Source organism: Salarias fasciatus, chromosome 18 (genome assembly GCF_902148845.1).
Source record: "Salarias fasciatus chromosome 18, fSalaFa1.1, whole genome shotgun sequence".
In the NCBI taxonomy this organism is placed as follows: Eukaryota; Metazoa; Chordata; class Actinopteri; order Blenniiformes; family Blenniidae; genus Salarias; species Salarias fasciatus.
The window spans coordinates 6,827,327-6,841,792 of record NC_043762.1 but is presented as its reverse complement, the minus strand read 5'-3'; the positions used below and the strand labels follow the sequence as shown (position 1 = coordinate 6,841,792).

The 14,466-nt window shown below is 46.6% G+C and overlaps 1 protein-coding gene across 8 annotated transcripts in view; it reads right to left on the bottom strand.

Moving 5' to 3' along the window:
- Positions 1-14,466, bottom strand: part of LOC115405032 (receptor-type tyrosine-protein phosphatase mu) — a 150,645-nt gene that overhangs the window by 36,069 nt on the left and 100,110 nt on the right. For 5 of the 8 annotated variants that reach the window (XM_030114447.1, XM_030114450.1, XM_030114448.1 and 2 more), the window contains exons 15-17: positions 11,845-11,980; positions 10,493-10,522; positions 1,264-1,481 (exon numbers count right to left, since the gene is read on the bottom strand). In XM_030114447.1, coding sequence (XP_029970307.1) covers positions 1,264-1,481; positions 10,493-10,522; positions 11,845-11,980 — 384 coding nt within the window. The remainder of the gene's footprint in view (positions 1-1,263; positions 1,482-10,492; positions 10,523-11,844; positions 11,981-14,466) is intronic. The other 3 variants (XM_030114452.1, XM_030114454.1, XM_030114453.1) reach the window with 1 other exon arrangement.

Below are 14,466 nucleotides of genomic sequence, written 5' to 3'. Positions count from 1 at the left end.
CTGCGGAGTTTTTAATCTGATGCTTCTGACTGGGATTATGCCGGGTCAAGCCCTGGGTGCAGACTGAGCCGGCCTGTCCGTCAGCGCCGCATTAACTTTAACCTGGGAGAGAGGAAATTAATAGGTTATGGCCACAGAGCGCATCGGGTATGTGCCGCGTGTTTCCTCCCCGAGCGGGAAAACACCGCAGGGCTGCGTTTAACGCCCCGTGACAGACTTCACCCGGCTCTAATGTTTACTGATAAGCTCCCAGGTCAGGCTCCGGATTTCAAGATGTCTCCATTATTGATCCAAACACAAGACTCCCTCCAGGTTATTAAGGAGCGTCGGCACATCCGTTTCCAGCACCGAGCAGGCAGCAGCGACGGCACCCAGCATTCTGTACCGCGTTCACGATTCCGCTCATAGCACAGAAATTAATTAGACAAATGAATTAAGAAGGGTAAAAAAAGAAGCTCGAGGGCTTTAGAAGACTGACAAAGAGGGAAAAATAAAGTTAAACAATTTTTCAGAGACGTATCAAAGCCTCCACATTCACAAACTGGAACTTCCGTTTGAAAAAGATCAACTGTGTACAGACCCAGAAAATAAAAACAACAGACTTCTTCCGTTTTCAACACAAATGTATCCAAATATATGGATTAAAAGAGATACACTGCATTGTGCTAATAGTGCAAATCAACATTTTCCAGTCTTTCAATAAGTTATAAATCCAAAGTACTGTAATAACAGTCAATAATGGAGTCATTTTACCAATGGTAAGTCAATAATGTAAGAATTTGTCAATAGTTAAACAGGATATTTGAGCCACTGCAAAAAAAAAAAAAAATGTTGTCAATAATGAAAGTAATAACTACATTAAGTTAAGAAAATCCTTTCAAACTTTCTACAAATATACAAATAGGACGACATTTGCTTCAGCTTTTGTGCAGTTTGCGTCTTAAAAACATGCATCATTCTCATTAAGGATTCATATTATGTTACTGATAAATTATTAGTTTCTCCATAATATGTTAAACAAACGTCTTTCCCTCTAAGAAGACATCTCCATCCTGGAAAAGCGAATTTAACACCCTGATTGTGGTTCCTCCTGCTTCTCTGAACATGTTTCACTTTGCAGGTTTCATTTCTTGACTTGTCCCAGGGTGAAGCCTTCCTTCTCACCTGACCAAGCTAAATAAATTGCTTCCCGCCTGCTCGGTGTGTGTGGCTGCGTTAAGAGGAGACGGCGGGCGGGTCGGGCGGGTCGGCCGGCCGGCTCACCTCGGCCGTTCAGAGTGAGCGCGCACTCGCTGCGAGCGTTGAGCGTGAGCGCACACTCGCTGCGGGTGTTCAGCGTGTGGCTGTGCGTGTCCATGAAGGACAGGGCCTCGTCGCAGTTGGTGCCTTGCTCCGTGTAGCTCTTGTCCATGGAGTTGACCATCACCGTCATCTCCTGCCGCGTGCTGTTCAGGGTCTCCTTACGCTTCTTGGCCAGTTTCCTTTGATAGAGAGCGAAAAACGAGAAAAGGAAGTCAATCGATCTGACACGACGCCGACGTGAACGGACGGCTGAGCTAAATTGACCACATTAGTGTTTATTAAAGCTTTTTCCTGCAGGTATGAATCCCCGAGAAGGAGCAAAGGTGTGGCGTCCTAACCCAAATCCATCAGCTGCTCTGATGATTTAAAATTAGCCAAAGTATTTTTGGGGGGAAGGAGAATTAAGAGTTGTGAACTCAAACAGTCAACCTGCTTTTATTGGCCCACTTTGAGTTGATGTGCTGGAGCCTACAAGCAATCTGTCCCCCCCGATCAAACACCGTTAAAGCATTGTTGCAGCCATTAAACACACACACACACACACACACCGGCTCACACACACCTACACGAGAACTGAACATGTACAGTTTCTGCAGGGTCAAGACGCCGCGTAGATTCCTGGACCATTGACTGAGTGTTCAGACTTGTTGGGGTTATTTTCTGTTATTATGCTGGTTAAAAACACTCCGACACTTTCGCACGGCAGCAGTTTCGAGTGAATCGATCTCCTGAAGCAGTGAAAATAGACTGAATAAGTGACGAGAATCCAGGGAACTGTCCCTCATTCGCTCATTCTCACATGCTAAGAATAAAGCCGAGTCTAGAAAAGCAGCGCCGCCTTTAATTATGACCTCCTAATGATGTTAGCGTCGCTACAAGTGTTCCTTTGTTTCAGCCTCTACTTGTGAACACAACATGGAGACTTTAATGTGTAACAGGTCGTTTTAATCTTCTCTTAAGGGAAGGTTTATTATACTGAAACAGTGAATAACTCTGGCCAATAAATACACATTAATGACATAATAAGTCTGTGGGAGGAGTTTGTATTCTCCTGTCTGTAAATAGTGCTTCAACTTGAGTGACTGTAAACTCCCTGCCAACTCAATAAAGCTCTCAGTGCGTCTACTGTTATCTACACTTATTCACATACACACTGTACTGTTTTTTTATTCTCTTGTCAAACTCATTTGAGTTCAGGAGTAACATACAGTCTGGTTTCATCTTGAGTGGGCTGGACTGGAAAAATAGAGCCTTTAATTTTAAATTTGAAACTTTTTATTTATTGTGACACAAAGCTTATGTGATGGAAATGCCTGTATTTTAGCAAAATAAAATAAACAAATACGGACAAAAATGACTCCAATCTCAAAATAAAGACAACTTTGTTGAGAATTATAACCTGGTGCAAAATCCAATGAACTGTCCAACAAAAAATACAAAACAAAACAAACAAACAAACAAAAAAACTAAATCCAAAGTAAAAAAAAAATTGTATTTGAATTTTGTATAATTTGCTTATAGGTTTGGTGGGCCTGTTTTGGCTCCAGGGCCTTATGTTTGACACCCCTGATATAAAAAAGATATCTTTGATTAAGGAGGCTGACAACCGGTGTTTACAGCCGATATTGATTTGGAGTAAAATCTAAAATACCGGTGTCAACATTTTGAATAGTACAAAGCCTGTCGAGCTTCTGTAGCTACTTCCTGACTGTGTTTTTTTAGGCTAACAGCAGAGTTTTACGAGTTTTTCATTATTGCTGGTCATTTTCTGAGTGATGAAAACATATGTCTGTCAGTATGAAATAATTAGCGTTTTTGCTTTGTATTTAGTCAGTGAAATGTTGCCCAGTTTAACTTGTTTCAGCAAGTTCTGTGACTATTGTGCTAACTGTTAGCACGTCGATGGGTTTTAGCATTAACCTAGCGGGACTTTTTTCCACAATGCAATGATTTACTGCGTTTTACGGCGTCACGTCCGCGTGGAAAGCAGAATTTACACTTTACATGATGAATCTGCCAGTCAGGAGACAAATCTCGCCCCTGCAGAGTTTATTTCACTAATAAAGCCTCTTCTCTCCTCTATGCACATATATATTGCTTAATGCTCATATATATATCACTCGGCAGGCGCTGTGCATGCAGCTCTCACTGCTGATTGGCTGCTGGCCCTGCAGGCTCTGAGTGTGACCAATCAGAATGCGCTGTGGGCGGGACAAGGCTGGAGGCAGAGCAGCGACTCCGAACAGAGAGAGACGGCCGAATCTGAGCCAAAATAATCCTGTTTCATATTGATCTCTTATCAGCTGTCAGATTAAAAAAGCCTGATGTCAATACGCGTCAAAATGCCGAATATCAGTGTAGATCCCCAGTTATTATCATGTTTGTTTTTCTACACAGCAGACAGTTTATGTACATTTTAGAGTTCCAGAAATTCCCCAAACGGGGATCAATAACCATCTGTTCACATCTTTCCGTGATGGCGACTGCCTGCCTTTGTTGTTGTACTGTTCTCCATCTCCGTCTCATTCTAACAGCAGTGACATTTCAGCAAAAACGAAAACAAAAATATTAAACATTGTTTTAAACAACTGAAAAATCCCAAATAACTGGAGACGTTTCAGTACGAGTGGAGATCTTCAGCTCGGCTGAATTCATCCCCGGCCGCCCTCTCAAGACTCGCCGAGGACGACCTTGACTTCTGACCTCGCGGAAGAAAAACACTTATTTACATGAGAGAAATTCCTCCGGGCGATAAATAACAGATCGCATTATCGGCCCGACGTGTTAACCCTCTTTTAGCTCCACGGAAGTTGCGCTCCAGATGAACGGCGAGCAGCTTGAGTGGGAAGACGCCGCTGCCGCCGCCGCCGCCGCCGCAGCAGCAGCAGCAGCTATATGTGAAGCCTGCCGCTGCGCTGTAGCTGGAGGGGAGAGAGCGGTGTAAAAATTAACTATGGCAGCCCTCACACTGATCCTCGCACTTTGTTACTCTCTGCGTGACCCTCTGCCTGTTTGAATTGCAGTCTCTCTTACGGACAACTGCTGTCTAATGATGCTCTCCTGCTGTTTTGTTTTCGCAAAGCTCCTCTGTTTATTCAATTTTGTCGCCGTCTCGTGCCATATGGCGGCGGGCCCCCGCTGCCTTCAAACAGTCATTTGCTCCGAAGGCCGCGACGTTACGCTAATAGCGGATCCGTTCTTCAGAAGGCAAAGTGACAAAGTAGCGACTCTTCTGACTGCCGGACCCACTTCTCTCCCTCTTTAATCTGCAATTAGAGCGAGAAACAAAACGGCAATCTTGTATCTTTCTTTCCGTTATGGCTTCATATTGTAATGAGGGGGAGGGAGGGCGTGGGGGGGGGGGGGGGGGGGGGGGGGGGGGGGCCCCTGTGTCCCCCCAGGCAATCTTAAGACCGATTCGGCACTGTGCGCGCTCATGGAGGAGACTATTAAGAACAACTATAATCCAGGTTTTAATACAGTATCACTGTTCTTATTTCGCCACTCGCTCAGTCCTGGGTTTCCGCTGTCTCTGGCCTGCGCCGCGCGCCGAAGATAAACGAGGCTGCACGGACGCCACTGCCAAAAATGAGGAAAGCACCGGCAATGCTGGGATGTTTGCAAGGCACCGTGGGTGTTAGATGAAGATTAATTGGCGTGCGATTCGCTCCTCATTTGTAAGTAGGGAAAAATGTAATGATAGATGACTGTATTCCAGGGTGTGATATGCTGAGAGAGAGCGGAGTACAGTAGAGTGTGTGTGCTGATAAATGTGACCATTTATTATTTCCCTGGTAGTTAGCGTAGCGCTGCACGTGAAAAGTTCAGAGTGGTTGCTGGAAGGCAAGCCCGACTGGGAGAGTTTGGTCGTGTGGAGGATGAGACAAACAGCCGAGGTGTTTGTTCTGGTAAACACTCCAGGTGACGCCGCCGAGCGCCTCTCATTAGAGGGGAGCGTCTGCAGTTCGGTCCGCGGCCGGACGAGCTCGTCCGGGATCTGAGTGAGCGGGGCCGCCCGCCGCCGCCGCCGCCGCGCTGCCGGGCGCGTGTCGGCTCGTGTTCGCCAGAATGTGTTTTCTGTGGGAGGTGATGCTGCCGCGACTTCTGAAACAAGAGCTTCAAAACCTCCAGCTCAGCGTGGCGGGGCTCGTTTCAGCAGCCGAAGCCTCGTGACGCCGGGACGGGGAGGGCTTCATTAAACCATCACACGCAAACACACACACACGTACATGTGTGTGTGTGTGTTGGCTGGTTGACTGACATCCAGCTGGGAGGAGCAACAGAAGCGACTTTGATTAACCCAGTGGGGAAATCCACGAGGTTCCTCTGTCATCAACACGCTCGTGTTTCCAGGCATTTAAAAGCAGAGATGGCTTCTGGGAGATTTCAGAATGTTTATAAGATCGCTCACATTGTTCCTCTTCTACAAAGACTGGAATGAATATCCATGAAACGAGGAGCTGCGACTGTGAACAAACGAACCGAACTCTTCAGTAATTTCTGCCTGACTTCAACAACAGCAAAACATTAATAAAACATGATCACTTTTGCTGCATAAATACATTTTATGACACTTAGACACTCCTATAAACTTCATCAATTATGGACCGCAATGCACTGCAGGGGAAATAATCGATTTATGTTGCAGTAATTGTATTTTTAAAGATAGAGTTTTGTGAAAATATCACAGAAGATCCCAGTTAGTGATGCAGAGGTGAAGCATTTCTCTGGAGTTGGTACTTCAGGTTCAATACTGAGCCACATTATCAGGACCAAATGCTAGGAATTTATTAATATAATGCAGAAGAATGTATAAAAATAGGGATTAAAGTGAAACTTCAATGTGATCTAGCTGAAGAACACCAAGAGTCACCTCTCTCTATGAAACTAGGAGCTACTTTAAGGGTACAGAGTAATATGTAGGGCTACTTTATCAAGCTAAAGACTGATTTTGGTCTGAAACGTTGGGAAAGTTGGAATGAATTTCCAAGCTTTCTTTCCACAAAAGCAATAACAGACTTTACGTTACGTGAAGCCTGCTAAAGACAGACGCTTTGTAAGTGACACGCTGTTGTAAGAGGTTTCCTTGTTAAGTGGATCATCCCATGCATGACATCCCTTTAGCCTGCTCGAGGTGCTCCTCCACTTCTCCCGTCCTCATCGACATGCGGAGCCGCTCGCCGCAGAAACTCCGCCAGGCTTGTACCAATTAATGGGATTCTCGCTGCATGTTCGACTTGTGAGGCTTTAATGAAGGTGTCTGCCCCGAGAACACTGCGCTACACAATGTACATTCAGCAGGCCTCCCATTCTGACACCGGCTGACGCTGACGAATAATTAGATTTGTCGTTTTCCTCGTTTCGGTACGGACGTTTTGTGAAAACAGAACCGTTTTATCTCTCAGTGGGTTGTGGGGGCCGGTACACCGCTCGCCATGCGGCCGTTCGATAAGGACGTAACTTAAGGGATTTATGACGTGAGTGGCCGGCCGCCAGATGGAAATGGAACAAGTCGCTTCGGAATTAAGCTGCTTTTTATGAGCAGTTATAATAAAACATCAGGTAGCGGCAGCAGCGACAACACGGCGTTTATCGACGGGATTCATTAACGGCTATTTGGTGGAAGCACAATGGCTTTCAAATCGCTCACGTTTTTATTCCGGTATAATCGCGCCGGTGCTTTGTTATCCTGGCCGATGCAGATAGAGAGAGAGAGAGAGAAAAAAAAAGAACAGTGAAATTGTGAAACAACTAAATGTTGGGCAGTAATTTCAGTTTGTATTCGTCACAACAGGAGATGCTCGAACTTCTCATGTAATGGACTTTTCTTTTCTTCTTCAGGTAAAAGTTGAAAAGTTTTGGGGTATTTTCAGTTATCTTGTACGGAGACAGTCCATGATTCGTTTAATCAGTATCAGTGGTGTCAAACCTGAGGCCCATGGGCCAAAACCGGTCGGCAAGAGGCTCCAATCTGGCCGAACCACCAAGAAAACTGTAAAAATTTCAAAGGAAACATTGATTTTTTTAATTTTTTTTTTTAAAAACTTGTTTCTTCAGAGAAGGAGACACAACACGACCTCGTCTGAAAGCCATTCAATCAGGCGGAGTTTGGAAAACATGCATGATCAAACAGCTGCAGGAGAGGTTTTAAGGGCATTTCATTGGACGTTGCACCAGAACAGATCATTAAAATTGATTTTATGTCGAAGCTATAATTGTTTTCTGTAGTAACTGTTGAGTTTTGTGTGGGGAAAAAAGACATTTTCTTCACAAGAGAGACTTTAAAGTTAAAATTTAGGTTATTATGGGATTATTTTACCAGTTGGGCCCACTCAAGATGAAATGTTGATGAAAATGAGTTTGACGCCGCTGCTCCACATTAATTTGAACTATATTAATGTAACGTAGCAAGTATTAACAAGCAGACTACCAAACACACAGCAGGCATTCATTTATTTATCCTTTCTAATAATAATGAAGAAATTATCAGCTAGATTAGCCTTGCTTCACAAACCCATCAGAAGTGACTGTTAGCGTGTTTCTAGCTTAGCGTGCTGACGTCTGATGCATCAATCCAGCTCTCGTGGGACTTCAGGCCTCATCACAACCTTTGACCTGTGTCAATTGATCTTTCCCGTCCCCGGCGGCGGCGGCGGCGGCAGAGACGGACACCTGATTAAAGGACGCCGGTATATTTGATCACACATGTAACTGCATCGCTAATGAGCGCTCCGACTGATGTGCCGGCTCCAGACACCTCTGGCAATATACCTAAAGTGCATATTTTGGCGACGGCAGGATGTTCTCATGCCTTTAAAAGACTTTGATGAATGCGTGACAGCATTAATGGGTTTCATCAATCATAGACGTGCAGAGAGCTCAGTCCTCCAAACAAGGCGAGCAGAAGAAGAGTCAGTGAGTCCAGAGTCCAGGATTAATCTGACGACGCAAACTTTTGTCTGTGCAGCCTATTAGTTATATTTGTTTGTGACCAGAGCTTGGAGCAGGGGTAGGAAGACTAATAACCTGTATAATAACTAATAGCTAATTTCCCTATTGTAAAGATGTAGATATATAATAATAATAATCATAGTTACCATGCAAAGCTCTTGGTATTCAGTGTTTCTGGACACTAATGAGCAGGGCAAGATGGGGAATTGAACCATCAATTTTATAAATATCCGATATTTAATTTAAAAACAAGCAAAAAAAAATGTAACAAGGATGCAGATAATAATGGTAATGAATAATGTATTCCTATAAATCCAGTGAGCACATACAGCAGCAGCGAGGCTGGCTGAATACAAATCAGTCAAATTATCATCGCATTTGTTGTCTCGTGACTTTTGCCAACTGAAATAATGTATCGCAGCCTCAAGCTACTCATGAATTATTTCTTTAAATAGGCATCTGGCAGGAAAATGTCAAGAGGCTGTTCCAGTTTAGGCCCTCCATCAAGATTCCTTCATTTTCACACATTGGATGAACCGCAATGTGCTCTGCTCCCCAAGACGACTTTGATTATCTGTTCGTGTTTGCTCCCGTCAGTGATCGTCAGCTAATGAGCGGTCGCAGCTTTCTGAGGAGACGTCCAGATCCCGGTTCACCCCGTACGACTGCAAGAACGACGCACTTCTACACAGAACCGATGAAGTTTTCAAGCTACGGCCGTCTCCGTTCAGCTCTCCCTTCTGGTCAGCTGGGCAAACTCACTGCTTTCATTTCATTTACGAAACTCCTCCAAGTCTTCGTTCGCTGCGGTGCCGAGCGATGCCTGAATCGCTGCAGCCCCCATCTTCCCTCCCCCTCCTTCCCCCTCTTTCACAAACCCCACTAAACCAGGAAGGCAACATGAACGCAACAACAGAGTAAACAGGACAAAACAGCGATAAAGCGAGATATTTTTATGATTCGTGGGCGCTGGGCTTCACCGGCGCCGCCCCTCTAAGACGTGGGGGCTTTTTCCATTCAAGGCAGTGGAGATCCGCCGTGAGTGACACGCCGGGTATTCAGAGGAGCATTATCTCCAGGTGTGTTCGGAGATGTTCTTTGATGTGAGGCAGCCTCCATTCTCTCCTCTGATCACAGTCATCTCAAGACAGATTAGTCGGCATCCATCACAGGGACCGAACGGGGGGAGCCTAGCAGCTACAGCGGCGGCGCAGCGCCGCAGAATAAGCTTCTTTACCATTGTGCCGCGCGATGTGGAATCAACGGTTTTATTAAGAGTGAATAAAGCGGCGCCGGGGCTATTGTCTCACCGAGACGCCGCGGTAGAAAGGAGGCTATTCTGTGAATCGCATCAGCTTGTTTGGAAGCAAACATCTGCTCCGGTAAAGACACAACTCCACCATCACCGCGGGATCAATGGGAAAGACGTGCAAATAACCCAAAATAAAGACATGCTGGCGTGACATGATGTGATCAGAGGATGAAGGAGGGGAAGACAGAAGAAGAAGAAGAAGACGAAAAATGATATGACATGCAAATGGAGCCAGATTGATCAACACGTCAGCTCATGCTTGAATCTTCCGACTGCTGGAGTTACTGAGCGCATTTCAACATCTGCACAGCCTATAGAGTATCTGGACCGGCTGATTAAAGTTCTGGGCACAGATGAAGCTTCGACGCGCCGTGAAAGGCACTTCAAATTAAAAAAAAAAAAGGGCAGCTTCGACACGTCAACAGATGAAATCATTGGAGGCAAATGAAAAATTCACAATCAGTAAAATGCAGTAGTTGCCGGATTGATTTTTTTTTTTTTCCTTTTTCTTTTCTCCCCCTCGTTCAGCAGATGAGTTTGGCAGCCGTGCGATCATTAAGGCAGTTTAGTTTATCATTCGATAAACAAACTCCTTGACAGAATGAGCAGGAATGGCGTCGGCGCCGCGATCTCAGAGGCGGGCCGGGGAGGGGGCGGTTGGGGGTTGGGGGTGGGGGGGGGGGGGGGGGTTGGTTGGGGGTGGGGTGCAGCCGCGTCTCGTCAGAAGCTATGCCAAATGCGCCGCACGGCGCGAAGCGCGCTCGCCGCGCGGCGTCCTCCGCTGCCCCCGGGGTCAGATTACAGCCAGGCCTCTGTGGCGGCTCTGGGGCGGGAGGAGAGCAGGGTGACGTGGCGCCGTGCATGCATGGGAAGACAGCGTGTGGGTGAGAAGCATGGCAACTAACATTACACAAAGTGGTTACTTACAGGTAGTAAGTGTAGGAGTGATAGGTTCTTCTGCCGAGTGGGGTGGTGGTAGGATTTAAGCGGTGGAGGGGGGGGAGGGGATGGAATGGAAAGGAAAGAAAAAGTAAAAATATATTAATGTTTGAAAAAAGAGAAGAAATGAACAAAATCAGATATGGTGGCATACGTGGAGGTAAACCAGTGATCGTGAGGGCAAAGGTGATCGCTTGGAGTCATGTCATGCTTTGTAAAAGGGGGGGGGGTCTCAGTACGGTAGGAACGTCTACGTTAACTGAGCTGGTCGACAGACGTGCCGTCGCTAAAACCCCCTTTATGAACACATAATTTTATACGTCTATAAAGAATTAGCATATCTGACCTGAAAGGTGGGAGCTTAATGAGTGGCTGCAATGCCTAAACACGACCCTGCCTCCCTCTCGGCAACAGTGAATTACGTGAAATCCGACCAATGAAGTCGTCTCCATTCGGCGGCCTGATTGAGGCTAATTGAAAACAATTCCATTACTGTGTGCTGATTTTCACATCCACCCACTGATTGCGTTGCTGCACAGACGAGGCCCCGCCGCAGAAAGTAAGGGATCTCATATTACTGTCAGAAATAAGTGTTGTGATTATATTAGCACAAACGTATGCCTGACTCGCTCAGATGCGTCTCTTCAATCTACTGCAGCGATCTGCGCGCTTCAGTCAAGGTACACAGTTTATTACCAGAGGACCAATCAGATCTGCTCTCACGGGGAACCAAGGGTTTTTTTTTTGTTTTTTTTTTTGTGCAAACACCAAGACATTTCTGCACATCCTGACACTGTTTTGCTTCCCGGGTTGATATTTGCGGAGCTTTAGCTTCCCTGATTGCGGGGCTGCGTACAGAAGGCCTCCCTCCAGCATGGCGTCCGGGGCTAATGTAAACTCAGCTTTCAGCCATGCGGACATGCTTCTTCTTTTTTTTTTTTTTTTTTTTTTTTCCTTTTGAGGCTTTCATCATATTTTCCTTCTTATCTCCAGCCGGCCTCTCTCCATACCACAGGACTCAAAAACAGTTTTTTTTTTTTTTTCTATTCCGCTCCAATGTCACTGGAGCGCTGCGCATTTGTTTGAGGGTGCTGTAGAAAGGGATTAATTTTTTATGGCACACTGTATCTCATGGCTGTAAACAGCCTTAATGGGGCGTATCAACATAATCAAATTAATTATTCACCGCGGCGCTGACAATACGGCCGTTTGTGGGAGAAATAGGCGAAATGATAAAATAGAGACTACTTATCCGCGAGCGCTGTGCGAGTGGAGTTCAACCCTCGTTCGCGAAATTGAAAACAGTATTTCAAACAGTGGTGGGGGGGCGGAAAAAGTACCTTTTCTTCATGAGGAGCACCACTCCGAGGAAGATGATGACGAAGAGCAGGATGCCGGCGATGACCCCGGCGATCTTCACCGTGTGGTCGGTCTGCTTCTCGGGCTCCACGGCGTCGGGCTTGTGAGTGGCCGCCCCTGAAAGGAAACACACCCGGAGGAGTCATTCAACACGAAGAAAGCGGGTCTGAGCCGCGCTTCCCCGTTTCTGGACCAGCTGGACGGTTTGTGCGTAAAGGCCTGTAAAAGCAGAACCCTGGGAAGTAGAACCATGGATTAGACTTTTTCAGGACAAGTCGGACGATCTGAATATGTCCGCTGCAGGAGGGTCACTGGAATGTTTACACAGAAAATTCCACCTTGAAGAGAAATAAAAAAAAAAAATCAATTGGAAATTCAGTCAGACAAAATTTATCCCATAAAAATTCCAGAGTAGGCAATAAGACTTTTGACAGGAGAAGAGTGTTTTTAACTGTTCTTTACAAGTTAGAACAATGAAATAAAGTCTATCACACACTCTGGTAACGATTTACAAAAAGTTGACAAAACAACTCACTCGAGCACAACCCAAACGCATAAAACAGTTCTGTTTTATTTCGGTAAAAAGACGGGAAATGGCAGATGAACTAAGGCTGAATCCCATTTCACCCCTTAGCCCTACCCCTTAGCCCTCCGCCTATGAAACGGAGTGCTAAGGGGTAGGGGAGAAAGTCAACCCCTCCGAATTGGGACACCCCTCCGACAATCGCGTACGTCATCAGTAGTCGCCGCTGCCGATGACGTAGGCAGATGCGACAATTATCTGCCGAAGAAGAATGTTTGTCTTACATTTTAAAACTTTATTAATTGACAAAATACTGACATTTATGAACGTCTTTCGTTGCGGACGCCGCCATCTTGCCGATCTTGGAAGGCTTTCTGAGAAATCTGTCATCCAGTGGCGCCGGTGGCGAGGGGCGCTTGTTTTGTTCGCCTGGACCGTCAGTGGCGGGTGGGGTTAGTTCACTTCCGCATTGGCGGGGGCGCTCGTTTCCCACCCGCGCATTCCAGGCGGGCCGTGTTGAAGAAACCAGTTTATTGAAAATAATCGTCTATCTGTTGTGTTTGGAATTCGCCTGGAATGCGCGGGTGTGGAAACGATCACTCCCGTCAATGCGGAAGTGAATTAACCCCGCCCGCCAGGCATGATCTAGGCTGAAAGACCAAGCGCCCCTCGCCATCGGCCGATACCCCTCCGTTTGGAGTGTGCCTCTCGAGAATCTCCTTTTGGAGGGGTGACTGGCCCTCTTTCTTGGCCCTACCCCTCCGTCATAATGACAATTGGGACACTCCTACCCCTCCACGTGAATGCGCAAAACGAGGGGAAGGGCCAATGGGAAGGGCTAAGGGGTGAAATGGGATTCAGCCTAAATGCGGTGTTAGCAAGATGGCCGCCATCGGTGCTGCTAAGTCACGAGAGAAGATCTCACTGTGGGATTTATCATCAGCGAACAGTTGGACACAAGTCCAGAAATGACACCGCTGTTCCGGGAGACGTATCTCAGCCCGTGAAAGAGGTACGGCCATTTGAACGACGCAGCTGTTAGCGTCCAGCCAAAACAAACCTCGAGACTCTACGACCTGCGCTTCAAAAGACACGAAATGTTTCCCAGAGTGTGTGTGATTTGCCGTCGCCCACGCCATCTTCGGCCTCTGAGGGTTAATAACTGGGGCAAATCAAACCGAGTCAGTAATCTCTGCCAGGACGATCAATCAATGCACAGATATCCACAATAGGAGGATTCACTGGCCGCGAAGAAGGATGGTTGTGAAACTGCGTGACTCCTCATTGTCCTGAAGACTCCACCTTTAGCTGCAGCCTGGTGGACTTCAAGCTGCACAGACAGAGATAAGTGCAGAGTCCATCTTTACCCTTGGTTAATCACATTTGGGGCAAATGGTTGCCGGGCTGTAGAGAAATGTAGGATGCAGCGCGGGAAAAAAGATAATACCCGGGAAAGATAAAAACGCTTGAAATAACCAAAACATTAAATATGGGGTGGAGATAGCCAACAATGAGATGCACAAAGCGGAGGGAGCCGGCAGTGAGAGCGCTGGCTTTAACAGCATCTGCTCTTTGGGAAGTGATAAGAAGCTCTCCGAGGACGGAGACGCCGCTGGAATCACAACCGTCCACCTGAACAACACCATTATTTCTTGTCACCAGAGGTAAATTTAGAATGATGAATTGTTATGTCACCCAAATCTTTCCCCATCGAGCTTCCCTCTTTCCTCTGCGTTGCCCAATTTCTCTCCCTATCAGAGAGGTAAATATCCATCCCGCGCTGCTCCTGACATATTGTTCTTGAGCCGCTCCGCCATTATCAGCAGCTATCAACCACTCTGATTTAAAAGTATATGTTTTCAAGGCAGGATTTCTAGACGAGTGACACCTTGGTGTCAGGAGTGACGGAGCCGATTCCGTCCCCGGTATATTGTTAGAGGCTCGTCGCACAGAAACGCTGTCGGTGTCAAATCCCCGTCTGAGCTGCGAGCGCGGCGCGCCGCCCGCCACCGGTCAATACTCTTCCCTTCCAGCCCCGGAGAACTTAGCGTTTTCGTGCACAACAAGGAGAAGCGGAGCG